The sequence below is a fragment of the Saccoglossus kowalevskii genome, chromosome 18, assembly GCF_978046115.1.
Source record: "Saccoglossus kowalevskii chromosome 18, keSacKowa6.1, whole genome shotgun sequence".
In the NCBI taxonomy this organism is placed as follows: domain Eukaryota; kingdom Metazoa; phylum Hemichordata; class Enteropneusta; family Harrimaniidae; genus Saccoglossus; species Saccoglossus kowalevskii.
The window spans coordinates 20,368,632-20,382,820 of record NC_140658.1 but is presented as its reverse complement, the minus strand read 5'-3'; the positions used below and the strand labels follow the sequence as shown (position 1 = coordinate 20,382,820).

The window sequence follows — 14,189 nt, the reverse complement described above, 5'->3', positions numbered from 1 at the left end:
TTGTGACCTAACATGAAAGACTCTATTGCAAAGTTTTATTGAGCCATTTTAAAGCTTTAGAATCGAAACCACAGAAAAAGTTTGATTTTGATCATCTTGTCTAAAATACATTTCAAAATGTGGATAAATGGTTTACTAATCATCATTTGACTAGCACAGAAATAAATTGTATAGACAACTTTTAGTTTAATTCCTAATTATTTAGGTCTGGTACCAACATTTTTTTGGTCTATACTAAATCTTTCAAATGATGACCATAATGTTTCTATAAAATGTGATAGTCTAATCTTGCCTAAGCTATCATTCTACATATTACACCCATCTTTCAAAAACGCCTACCACAAGTGTTCAACGTCATGTACGTGTCTTTATGTATGGTACGTTTTTGAAAAAAAATTAGAATACAATTAGAGTTTCGCCGAAGCACATCTATACATTTTCTTTGGTATTACCGATAAAATACAATAATAATTTGCCATTTTTATTACTGCTAGAAATAACAGTTAACAATCAATACAATAAGTTACATTCTAACATTCATGAAAACTATTAAAAATCTCATAAAGGTATGAACACAACTATAACCATGTTGAATGATTGACCCAGTAAAACATTATTTCAGTCATTACCTGTTACATGAATTTCTAACGTGAAAACCAATCTTGTATTCATAAAATGGGTTCTATTCTTTCAAAATACAAACTGTACGCTAAAATAAGTTATTTAAGAAAACATAATACAAAAGCATGCACGTTTTGTACATAAGTACCAAGGAAATGTAACTGACCATTAAAATGACCGAAAAGTTATTCTTTTTTGATATACTGTACTTTCCCAGATCCATGATCATTTCTATATGTACATAATACAAAAATGACAATTGAAATGAAACAAATTGATGTTAAATATCTAAATAAAGCATCTCATTAATAATACTGAATACCTTTAAACAATAAATGGGTTTTGACCACTGGTAGCTGTACCACTGGCACTGCTTCAGTAGAATAGAAAGACAGGAACTCGTCCATTTTTAAAAATAAGAATATACATTTTTATTCGCGCAACTCAGTGTCAATTGTTAGACAGGCAAAACCAACATCTTACTTGCTGTACCTTATTAACCTGAAGTGCCCTAAAATTGAAGTATTTTAAGAAATGACAGATGTTGCCTAAAATGTATTGGAGACCAATTTGTTATTTATATCGAGGTATACATCTAAGAATTCAATTGAATTCAATTCTAATATATTCATGGAATAATATTTTGTTATTATTTATGTACAGCTAAATTATCAGCATGTAATTACATGCATATAATCATGTACACACATCTCTTAGCTCATTATTTTGCTTAGTTCCTTTTGATTAACATGGTAGTTGTCTCAATTATCTGCTCGATATTCTCCAGTATCTAATATACAATAATAGAGTGGTTATATTGGTAAAGCTGCTTTCGAATCTAATGTAATCTTATGCAATACTATTGGCTTTTCTTCTCAATGTATCCTGCGATTCTGGTTTCCATACAGGCACATCAGACAATGGAGGAAGTGGGGACTTGCCACGAATAATGTCTGCAGCTTTTTCTGCTATCATAATGGTTGGAGCATTTAGATTTCCACTGACAATGCTAGGCATTATAGATGCATCTACTACTCTCAGATTGTCAACACCAATGACTCTAGTATGATTGTCGACTACAGCCATTGAATCGGCATCACTTCCCATTTTACATGTGCAGGAAGGATGATAAGCACTATCAGACATCTTTGCAATGTATTCATCAAGTTCTTTATCACTCTGGAGTTCCGCTCCAGGTTGGATTTCAGAATCACGATACGTATCAAATGCTTTTTGAGCAAAGATTTCACGCGAGGACCGAATACCATATCGCATTTCCTCCCAGTCTTGTTCATGCGACATGTAATTTGGTTGGATGATTGGGTGTTCATTGGGATTATCTGAACGTAGTTTAACGTAGCCAACACTTTTAGATCTCAATGTTCCCACATGTAATTGATAAGCATGGCAGTCTCCTGACTTGCGTCCATGATCATTAACCACTGATGGTAAGAAGTGAAACTGGATATCTGGATGCTCCACATCTTGGTGAGTTCGGATAAAACCACCAGCTTCCAAATGTGCCGATGCAGCCTTCCCAGTACGGAAAAGAAACCATTCGAGCCCAATTCCAACCATGTTCCATGGAAACTTCCACTGTGCTGTATAGAGAGTGATTGGCTTCTTACATTTCTGCTGCACATATACTTCAAGGTGATCTTGTAGGTTTTCACCAACTCCAGGAAGATTGGCCACTACAGGTATTCCGAGTTGTCGAAGTTCATCAGCATTTCCAATTCCAGATAGCATAAGAGTCTGTGGAGAATTGATGGCACCGCTACATAAAATGATATCTTTAGTTACCCTAGCTTTATGTAATACTCCATTCTGAAGATATTCCACACCAACTGCTTTGGAACCTTCAAAAAGAATTCTAGTAACCATAGTTTTACTTTCTGCTTTTAAATTTGGTCGATGTAAAACTGGTCTCAAGTATGCACTAGATGTATTCCATCGCTTTCCATTATGTATAGTCATATCCATGTATCCAACCCCTTCTTGTTGATAACCATTCATGTCCTCTGTAACAGGGTAACCAGCTTGAACTCCAGCCTCAATGAAGGCTTTAAAGAGTGGGTTGTTGGTTTTACCTCGTGAAACATGGAGGGGTCCATCTCCACCCCTGTAGTCATCTGCTCCGAGTTCATGAGTTTGAGCTTTCTTGAAATACGGAAGACAGTCAGCATAGGACCATCCATCTGCTCCTTCATTCTGCCATCTATCATAATCATATGCATGTCCCCTAATGTAAACCATGGCATTTAGTGATGAAGATCCACCCCATACTCTACCACGGGGCCAATACATCTGCCTATTATTCATAGCTTTTTGAGGTTCTGTAGTGTAAAACCAATTGTACTTATCATCACATAGGTTATACATCAAAGCAGCTGGCATATGTATCTTCCAATTCCATGGATTATCCTTTGGTCCTGATTCAAGCAATAGAACTGAGTTATCTTTATCTTCACTCAGCCTATTAGCCAACACACACCCGGCAGACCCAGCACCAAGAATTATATTATCATACACTGGAGCAGAACTGGGGATGGTAGGTCTCAAAGTGGAATAAGACCTTACAAACACCTTTTCTTGATCAATATCAGTGTATGATTTCATAGACTGGGTTTCTGTCATGAAAATATCAAATACATCATGGACGCTATCTACGACTATATCAGCCTCAGGTTGGAGTTGTTCCACCGAGCACACACCTGTTAATACACCAACTATGCATCCAAGACCAGCTGTTCTTCCCATACCCGTATCAGCAAGAGTATCCCCAACCATCATAGCTTGTGAGGGGTCTATACCAAATCTTTCACATAATATCTGAGCATTACGTGGACTAGGTTTTGGTTCAGTACCTGGATCATCACCACACACTATTTCATCTACAAGATCAATCAATCCTAATTCTGTTAAAGCGGCTAGAGTTCCTTTCCTGGAATCTGCAGTACAGACAGCAATCTTTATATCTTCCTCTTTTAATTTCTGCATCAGTCTTGGCAAATCCCCAAATGCAGAAACAGATGATCCAGTCTCACATTCTTCCCAGCATTCATCAACAATGGTCTTAGCTTCGGCTTCATTTTTTCCTTCCATTTCTAGTAAATCTGTTAGCCGTTGTTTGATTATTGGCATAGTTGACTGTGCCAACAAGCCTGGTTTCACTTTGTTACATTCACTGTCATAGTCCAACAAATGATAGATTTTTTCTGAGAGATTTTTATGTCCAGTGGAGGCTTCAAATCTATGATAAATATAAAACAGAAGTTCATTAGAGTAAAGTAGTTAATATTCTGAGAAGAAAAATGTTACCTTGACAACCTTATAAGCTTAAATTTAAATTTAATATACATGTATAGAGCTATGAACAATGAATATTACCACTGTGACACTTCTCTAATGGTTATACCTGTACCTGCATTCCTAATTCAACAGTAATGAACGTCCCACCTCCCTTCTTGTACAGTCAGCATTTGTATGCTTCTTTTTGTACATGTTTCAGTTCTACACTGTTAACTATAATGTATGTGACATGGTATATTTACTGTCCTATACATATCCAATCTCATTTTCATACATTATAAATATTCATTCTTAGAATGACAGAAATGCTTGATTTGGGCATCATCATCTTAAAATGAATGTACATACATGTAACATGAAGTGTGAAGTACAAATCAAATTTTAAAATGATTGATTCCCAATTTAGTGTCAGACGCGGTGTAATTCTATTTGCGCATGGTAACCTACCTAACAATTGGCGAGGGTAGGATAAAAAGTCAAAAGAGCACTGGTTGACATGCAACCCAGAAAAAGTCAGTGGCATATTTTAAACAGTTTTTTAAAAATAGCGGAGTAAGTGTGGATGGGTAAAAATGAGGGCAACTGGAAAAATTATTTAAGATAGCTGAGAAACCGGGATTTCTGGTACTATGGGAATTTGGGATATAAGCACAATTAGGCAGTAAAGGATGAAAATCGTCAAACAAAAATGGAGAATCTTTGATTGTATTGCGATGCAGATCAACTTACATTTGTCTATGTACCAGATTTTTCTTAATGTGAAATTGAGATATAAACAGAATTGTGTTGAAGGGATGATTGAACAAAACAAACAAATGGACAAGCAAAAACACAAAACCCAATCCATAAGTACTTGGACTGTGTCTAATATAGGGCAGGAAAGGCTGCGCCCAAACTTATTTTTATGAATACAATGACTACAAGAGTAAAATTTCACAGAGACACTTGGTCTATTGTCTCCATATAGATTAGTTATTGGCACAGTTTCTGTTTATCAAATGTGAATGACATGGAATTCCTGGTGTCAGCCATCCACCATGTCTTTCTTGAAAAAGTGCTTTAGCGTAACCGTTTATGTATGACTTAAAATTAAAATTAAAAGGATTAGCTAAGTTATTCATTCTGGACCGTTTTTTTTTTTTTTTTTTTTTTTTTTTTTTTTTTTTTTTTTTTTTTTAAATCTTGGTACACAGAGATATGCGTCAACCATACATGTGCACATCATTTTTTTTTCTGATTCGATCAAATATGGCTGACTAGCGGCCATTTTTAATGCCAAAACTCAGTCAAATTCAGTCCTTGTGTGTCCATCGTCATTTCTCAGAGATGGCTTGATCGATTTTGTTGAGACTTGTTACAAAGACAAAGGACAACCCATACAGATGCACGTTGTTTTATTTTTTTGAAATGATCAAATATGGCCGACTGGCAGCCATTTTGATTGTTAATCATGGCTTTCTTCTGTCAATTGATATTTCTCAGAGATGCCTTGACTGATTTCAAGGATACTAGGTACAAAAGAAACAGTTAGGAGGTATACATATTCACATGGATTTATTTCCCGACTTGATCATATATGGCTGCCAGGCAGCCATTTTGAATGTCAAAATCGTGTAAAATCCAGTTTTTTGAGTGTGTCCATCCTACATATACATGTACATGTAGTTACTAATATTTATAATTCACCTTGCTTTAGCTTCCATAAGAATTTCAGAAATCATGTAAGGAAGTAAATGATCTTCACTAGACACTAATCTACATGCATGTGATTACAGTTGTGTGTTAAATCGCAACATGTAGCCATGGTGTTTGAGTGAAACATCATGCACACTTATGGACAGCATTTGGAGATGGCCTTTAGTCACATGACATTTACAGCCTTTCAAAGAAATATTCGGACAGATAGTTACTAAAATGGCTCCCAACATTTTGATGTTTACTTTGTTCTAGACTTGACGAAGTCACTTGACAGATGGCATGCTATGTGTGGGGACACTATTTCATAGGGTGATCAACATTATGATTTACAAACTGGGTGGATGTATTCAATAACTATTCATTTCCTGTTTATCTACATTGTACGCAATTCAAAAAATATTAAAACACTTCAGAATAACTTGTTTGTATATTCTAATGAACACTTTTCCATTTGGGTTTTTCATCTGTTACGACTATGTAATGATCTCTAACTCTGCACCAATCAATGTAACAGTACCATCAAATTTAGATTGCAAAGTTGCAATTCATCTTGCTGATAGTCCGAATAATAATTGGCTATGCAGGTGACTATAAATATATATATATTACCTTGCTGCAGTTTTAGTCACCCATGGAGTCCACATGGCATGAGAACATATAAGAGTACCATCCTTGTCAAATATAACCAATGATGGTTTGGTAAATTGAAATTTCTGTCTTCTTGTTCTTATACTTTGCATTGAAGGTGTCACAATGTATGACCGATGTGAAGGTATTCCCCTAAGACTTGCCATTGCTGAATGTTTATACAAACGACGTGAAATATTCCCTGCAACTAGAAAAGAATTATATGAAAAGAATTATATGCACAGAGTTTTCATCAATAATTTTTTATAATTCATTGTGAAATTGTCCAAGGCTATTTCAGCCTCACACTCTACCAGGGGGGCAAAATCAAAATGCTGTAGAATCCAAATGAAGATATTGTAAGCAAGTTTAATTGAAATAATCACAATCTTGAAATTTTATCCTCATAAATGCATAAAAACAGTGCAGCACAGCACAGGGCAAGAGTAACTGAACATTCAGTTAGATTAAATCTTGCTTAAAACTAGCTTTATATAGCTTACTTTCAAAACTACTGTCTATTTAAATTGTGAAAAGTATAATCTGTCTAAATATGTCATATATATAGCAACTTAACCTTTTTACCATCAGCTCCTTCTTTCAATTACAAAATACTGTAAAATCTGTATTAGAAGCCGCGGCTTCTATTAAAATGGTACAATGCAACAGAGGAGATGCGGCTTCTATTAGAGCATGTACACATATGAGAAATGATGAATTTTTTATTCTAAATTATTCAAAAAGAATGGGTGCGACTTCTATTAGGGATGCGGCTTCTAATACAGATTTTACGGTAGTCCTGTTTAGTCTGCACTTTCCTTCAGAACATTGGAATAAAAACAGGCAAATTTGTTGAGTCAAAACTGAAAATTTACTCAAATTTTGACTGTTGGCTCCAAAATTGAGGTTTATTTTCAGAAATATTGAAAAATATAAGAAAAAAAGTGCAGAAAAATTTGGGCGAGAAAGTCTGGTGGTGAAAAGGTTAAAGATAAATACTATAAAGAATTAGTTGAAATCATTGATGACAAGGATAATCACTTTAAAAATTGTATGTTTTTATGAAAATATAAAAAAGAACAGCCATCTTGGAAATTGAGTTACACTTGGACTCTACTGTACATGTTCAGAGTATTGAATTATATGTAATATATAGTCAAAGATTCACTCGTATTGATGATATGAAGGGAAAACAGTGTCTTATTAACAAGTTTTACTTTTACCTTGTCCAAAAATTCTCAGTAGTGATGCCATTATCAAAGTCTAGTACAAGTATTAAGATCAATGTAGAAAAATATAATTTAAGATCATGCCATTCAGAAAAGAACCTGCAAAACAGAAAAAGAAATTCACATGTATAAATAACAATTAACATTTTGTTCATGTTTGCCTAGATGGCCTAACAATCTGAAAAGTTGGTGTCCATTTGATATTGCTAATGTTTGCCTAGATGGCCTAACAATCTGAAAAGTTGGTGTCCATTTGATAATGCTAATGTTTGCCTAGATGGCCTAACAATCTGAAAACTTGGTGTCCATTTGATAATGCTGGGTAGTCCAACAGAATTGTTGGTACTTGACGCCCTGGATGCACTTACAAATAAACATGCATACCGTATATCAACAAAATATCCAAATTAATTTGGATATAGGACATCCATATTTTGTTATTTTGGTTTATTGAGAGAGAACAATTATCAAATCATTGATTGTAAATTTCTAGATGTCCAGTTGGACTTTCAAAAAACATACTACCACAAATTGATAGACTACATTTGATAATCTGACGGTGATATTGGTAGTCAGATGGTAATATTGGTAGTCAGACGGTAATATTGGTAGTCTGATGGTAATGTTGGTAGTCTTACAGTAATGTTGGTAGTCTTACAGTAATGTTGGTAGTCTGACAGTAATGTTGGTAGTCTGATGGTAACTGAAATATGTAAAAATAAAAAAAAAGTATCAAATTTTTTTTTAATTTCTAGTAGTCTAATTCGGCTACTAATTTTGGAAACTGGTTGCCTTGATATCCATAAAAAAGATTAATATACCGGTACTAAGTTTGAAATCTAAATTTAGATACACTTGTATTTGGGATTATGCAAATCACCTATATGTATGTTGCCAATACTTTTCCACTCAAAAGCCCTATTCTCTAACATTGCTAACAGATTCGTGAAAATATGGCTGTTTAAATTTACCATTTCAATATCTGTTTGTCTGCTTTTTATCACATGTCAAATAAAGTACCAGTCAAAAAATTACATTGAAATGAAAGATGATTACTTAGTTATATGTATAAATAATCTATTTCTTATTGATTATTTATCATTATTTTGAAAATTACAAAAACCTTTTAATCAAAAGTGAACAGGTTTGTAGAAATTCAAATGAAATTGGTTACCTGGCTAAAATGACAGGTAGATAGGATTTTAGACAAAATGGCCGTCAATTTGACAAATTCAATTGAATCACAAAATAACACAACCTATAGTAATACCTATGAATCTAGAACTTGTATGAAAACTTTCAACTGATTCAGGCAATATATCAGCGAGCAGTCGGCATGGACATGGATAAAAACAAAATGTCTATCAGCCATTTTTGTTTGAATTTAAAAAAAAAACCATGACTTACCCCTGTAACCCAATATGTATGATCATGCTCCAAAGTTTGAATGAATTTGCCTTATTATTATTATTTGAGTAGAGATCCTGGACATGTTTAAATATCAGAATTTAGAATTTGTTGGACCAAAATAGCCGACAGTCAGCCATACTATCTCAAATTGTAATAAAAATTTAGGTGCATATGTAAGTCATCTTGCATGTTCTCTTTGTTAAGTTTGAATGTGATCAGTCAAAGTTTGAATAAAATCATCCTGTTTATTTCGAGAAACAGTTCCGGAGACATTTACAGTCTGAGATTTTCGGATTTTAGACAAAATGTGCATCAATTCAACAAATGAGATCAAATCACTAAGTACACATATTAGTATTTGTGTACACACTCTTAACAGAATCTGGCATTATATTAGTGAGGAATCAGCATGGACATGAATAAAAACAAAATGGCTGCCAATTTCTAAATTTTTTTTTAATCTTGAAAAAAATATGTTGTGCACTTGTAACATTATTTGCATGATTATACCGGTACAACATTTTTATGAAATCTCCCAGTTCATCTTCGACAAGCAATCTTGGATATGTTTGAGTATCAGAAATTAAAAATTTTTAGAACCAAAATGGCTGCCAGTCTGCCATATTTGATCAAATAGTAAAAAATGGCGTAAGTTATCATACATGGTGTTTGTATATTTTAATATGAATAGTCAAAGCATGTCTGAGAATAGACATGTGGAACCCAAATTAAAAATTGTTTCTGTACTGTAATGTTCAATAAAATGGTGCAGTATGAACAAATAAAAATTGGTTCTCATCATTCAAAAATGTCTGCAAAACAATGTGACACACTTGATGACCAAAAACCTGCATGTATTTTTTCTTTCTTTCTTTCATCTGTTGTAAAAGATACAAACTGTGCAAGCTATCGCTGTGTATGTAAGGTATCAGTACAAACATGGCGAGTAATAATGTGGTTGACCAATTCCTGAGTGAGCTATTAAACCATGCTTTGTTTTTCAGCATTTTTTTTCATATTTTGATAACTGAGCTAAAATTACTGCTTTGGTACCTATAATTAGTATAAATACATGGTGCTATATAAAGCCTGTTTTCTGGATGTTCTTGGAATTTTAATAGCAAACATTTCCCATATACATCATAATACAATTTTCACTTATTCATCTTGAGATATTGAGTAAATTTTGCAAAGAAATCTCAATATACTACAGTTAATAATGACAGAGAGAACATAGGTTGCTTAACATAACATATACTGTAATAATACTTTATTTTCGCTTGGAATTCATTTTCGCTATTTTCACTGAAGGAATGATTCATGGAACATATTAAATGAAAATGTGGGAAATACCTCATCAGCTTTGATTAAGAGATACGTAACTGATTTATAGCAATATAGAAAAAAAAGATGAATCAATGTAATTTAAAGATATGTATTACTGTTTTCATGGTGACAATACAAAGGCTGAAAAAACATTATTATTATTATTATAAAATCTAGCAAATATACTTTTTTTCTTATATTTTACATTTAACTCGTCAAAAATCAGTGAAAATAAATTCCATGCAATGAAAACCCCCAAAAATATCTTTTCAGCTAAAATTAATTCCAGCTAAAATAAAGTATTTTACAGTATTTAATGATAATAGACCAACAACTCATTTTACAGCTGCTTACATATGCATAGCTAACTCTATAATTTTTTGTTTTTAGTCCCCGTTCGGACGGAGTCCGAAAACGGGGACTTATGTTTTGCCCTGTGTGCGTGCGTCCGTGCGTCCGTGATCACCTGTATCTCGAACATGCATGGACCGATTATGTTCAAACTTCACTCATACATCACACATTATATGGGACATATGCACATGCATTTTTTTCATGATCCGATTAACGATAGCCGAATAGCGGCCATTTTAAGGCCGAAAATGCATCAAAATGGCACATTTTCACCATTCCGGACCCGGATCTCAGTTATGCATGGACGGATTTCGTTCAAATTTGGTACATACATTAAACATAATAGGACCTTGATGCACGTCATTTTTTTTTTCGGATCAAGTTCGAAATGGCCGACTGGCGGCCATTTTGTTTTAAAGAATTCAGTTCTGGATCCGTATCAGAGACATGTCTGGATTGATCAAGTTCAAACTTCACACACACAAGGTACATCATGTCACAAATATGTATGTGCATTTGTTTCATGATCCCATTAACGATAGCCAAATGGCGGCCGCTTTAAGGCCGAAAATGCATTGAAATCGCACATTTTCACCATTCCGGACCCAGATCTCAGTTATGCATGGACGGATTTCATTCAAATTTGGTACATACATTAAACATAATAGGACCTTGATGCACGTCATTTTCTTTTCAGATCAAGTTCGAAATGGCCGACTGGCGGCCATTTTGTTTTAAAGAATTCAGTTCTGGATCCGTATCCGAGACATGTCTGGATTGATCAAGTTCAAACTTCACACACACAAGGTACATCATGTCACAAATATGTATGTGCATTTGTTTCATGATCCCATTAACGATAGCCAAATGGCGGCCGCTTTAAGGCCGAAAATGCATTGAAACCGCACATTTTCACTATTCCGAACCCGGATCTCAGTTATGCATGGACGGATTTTGTTCAAATTCGGTACTTACATTAAACATAATAGGACCTTGATGCACGTTATTTTTTTTTCCGGATCAAGTTCGAAATGGCCGACTGGCGGCCATTTTCTTAAAGAATTCAGTTCTGGATCCGTATCCAAGACATGTCTGGATTGATCAAGTTCAAACTTCACACACACATGGTGCATCATGTCACAAATAGATATGTGCATTTGTTTCATGATCCGCTTAGCAATAGCTGAATGATGGCCATTTTAAGGCCGAAAATGCATTAAAATCACGTATTTTCACAATTCCAGAACCAGATCTCAGTCATGCATGCATGGATTTTGTTCAGATTTAGTACAATGTGTTGTACATATGCAGGTGCATTTCGGTCATGATCTGCTTTGAATGTATATGTCACTCAAATATGAACGGAACGGGGACGTGTCATTGACAATGACTTGTTAATAAAACATTTCCTCTATCATTAGTATCAATTTGCTGAAATGTGAAGACTGAAAGCAGAGTATATATGCTACATCCTTTTCACCACCACTTCCTCCTTTTCATCACAAATTCACAAAATAGTCCTGTTCATAGTCTGCACTTTCCTTCATAAGATTGGGAAAAACAAGGCAAATTTTTTGAGTAAAAACTAAAAATTAATTCAAATTTTGTCTGTTGGCTTCAAAATTAGGGTTCATTTTCTGAAATATTGAAAAATATACAAAAAAAAGGGCAGAAAAATTTGGGCGAGAAAGTTGGTCCTGAAAAGATTAAACCAATGTTGTACATTAAATCATTTGCAAGACAAAAAGATGGTCGCTGGGTTGCTTTCAGGTCTCATCTATTGAAATGAAGTGAACCTTCATTTACGGTACAAGATGACAACTTGCAGGCTGCCCTGGGAGGAATCATGTCATTTACCTATATTTGACGGCCTCTCATTGATGTTTGTATGTGTCACTTTCCATAATAGTGTACGTCATGCATTATAATTTTCTACGGTCCCCATCACAAGACCAATTTTAATGATGGCGATTACCCAACCATTAGTTTTCATATCGCATCGCCAAATTCGTATACAAAGGCTTTTTTTTTTTCATTTTAACTTTCAACATTATTGTATCACAAATAATATCTCAATTGAGGACACGTTTATCAATAAAGATTATTATTATTATGATGATGTAACCTTGTGTAGGGTGACTTTTGTCCATGCAATTACGGTATGTCTAAAGCAATATTTCGATGATATTTGGTCATCTCTATGTGGTTACATATTAAAATAATTGCAACAAACTATTGCCGCTTTTACATACTTAAAATTTTTCAGAAAATGCAGGTAGTTAAATACTTTGCTCCAGAGCCAAATGAGTTTACCTGATCCACTACTTATCAGCTATTTATAGCACAGTAGCAGGGACAAAAAAAGCCTCATCACCTCTAGCTACCCCACAAACTGCACAAATTGGTCTTCAGACAAATTTGGTATGAATAATTTTTTCCCACATTTAATGACGTTCTTGCTTATTTAGAACAATGAAACAACAAATACTAAACATTCACCTTGACAGTGGATATATTTACGGATACTTTATGGTAAAAACAAAACATAAAATACATTGCACAGACAGAAATAAACAATACATAATGAGAAACAATTAAAAAAGAAAATATCTATTACAAAAATAAAAACCCTTTGTTTTTAGCAAGGAATATTCAGAAAGTTCCTTTCGTAACCGCCACGCCTAATTCTAACTTAGCACCCACCCCATCCCCTAATTCAATGCACTCTCCAGATAACTATAGGAGAGATATCGATTGAAATCAGGAGCGCTGGAAGGTATTTATAAGAGTAGGGTTAGAGCATGGTTAGAGTGGTGGTTCAAAAACAACTCTTTCCAAAATTTAATCACAGTCCCTGTGATAGAGGGACTGTGATTTAATTGAATTCCTCAATACACAAAATCACAGCAACTTTCACAAAATGTATCTTCGGACTTCGCCAACACCATTACAGCACAATTTACTTGCAGCGATTTTAAACAGTTTACAGTAAGGTATATTTTGTTTATCCCAAACCCTGTGGTTTTAGTAGCTCTGATTAACGTCGCTGTGTCCACTGCGACAGCACTAAGCAAATCGGTGGCATTGGCAGTGGCAATTATGTACGTGACACGTACCGCCTGTGTGTGACACAGGTTAACAATTTCTCACGTGGTCTTAACTATCTTATCATGTCAATAAACAATGATAATTTTGAATTTAAAAAAAGTACGGCGATAGAATAATGAACGCTGTTAAGGAATAAAAAATAAAACTTACTTTCAGAATCGTATCATGGGACTGACGACCAGTATCAAAATCCAGTCCGCACGCTGACCTGTGGATCTACAACTGTTATGATGACCCCTAGATGAACTTCCGGTTGGCGACAAAACAAAAAGCACTCAAGTCAGCTGTTCGCCGTTTCTCGCGAACAAGCAATTATCGAGTTCGTCAATTTATCTTTCAATCTTCATAAAACGGCTAGCTTCAAACCACTGGTTTGAGTCAAATTATTAACGATTATTGTCGGACATCTGACAGCTGTATTATAAACAATTTTCTGGCTGCATGTTTTTAGCCGCCGTATATAACGCGTTCCAGAAAAAAAAATGGAATTGCTGAAAATAATTA

General features: G+C 34.5%; 1 protein-coding gene across 1 annotated transcript; it reads right to left on the bottom strand.

The window, feature by feature from the left end:
* LOC146731663 (choline dehydrogenase, mitochondrial-like) lies at positions 1–13,922 on the bottom strand. Its single transcript, XM_085492774.1, has 4 exons — positions 13,836–13,922; positions 7,482–7,586; positions 6,241–6,466; positions 1–3,874 (listed from the first exon to the last, which is right to left on the bottom strand). The coding sequence occupies exons 2-4, from the start codon at positions 7,510–7,512 to the stop codon at positions 1,471–1,473; spliced, it is 2,661 nt and encodes an 886-aa protein (XP_085348900.1). The 5' UTR covers positions 7,513–7,586; positions 13,836–13,922; the 3' UTR covers positions 1–1,470.
* Between the last annotated feature and the right edge of the window lie 267 nt (positions 13,923–14,189).

Bases quoted from the DNA above. Each gene is read 5' to 3' on its own strand.
- LOC146731663 (XM_085492774.1), bottom strand. From the start codon at position 7,512: ATGGCATCACTACTGAGAATTTTTGGACAAG. The intron at 6,467-7,481 runs GTAAAAGTAAAA...ATTCTTTTCTAG, and splicing joins ACTGAGAATTTTTGGACAAG to TTGCAGGGAATATTTCACGT. The intron at 3,875-6,240 runs GTAATATATATA...TATTTATCATAG, and splicing joins GTGACTAAAACTGCAGCAAG to ATTTGAAGCCTCCACTGGAC.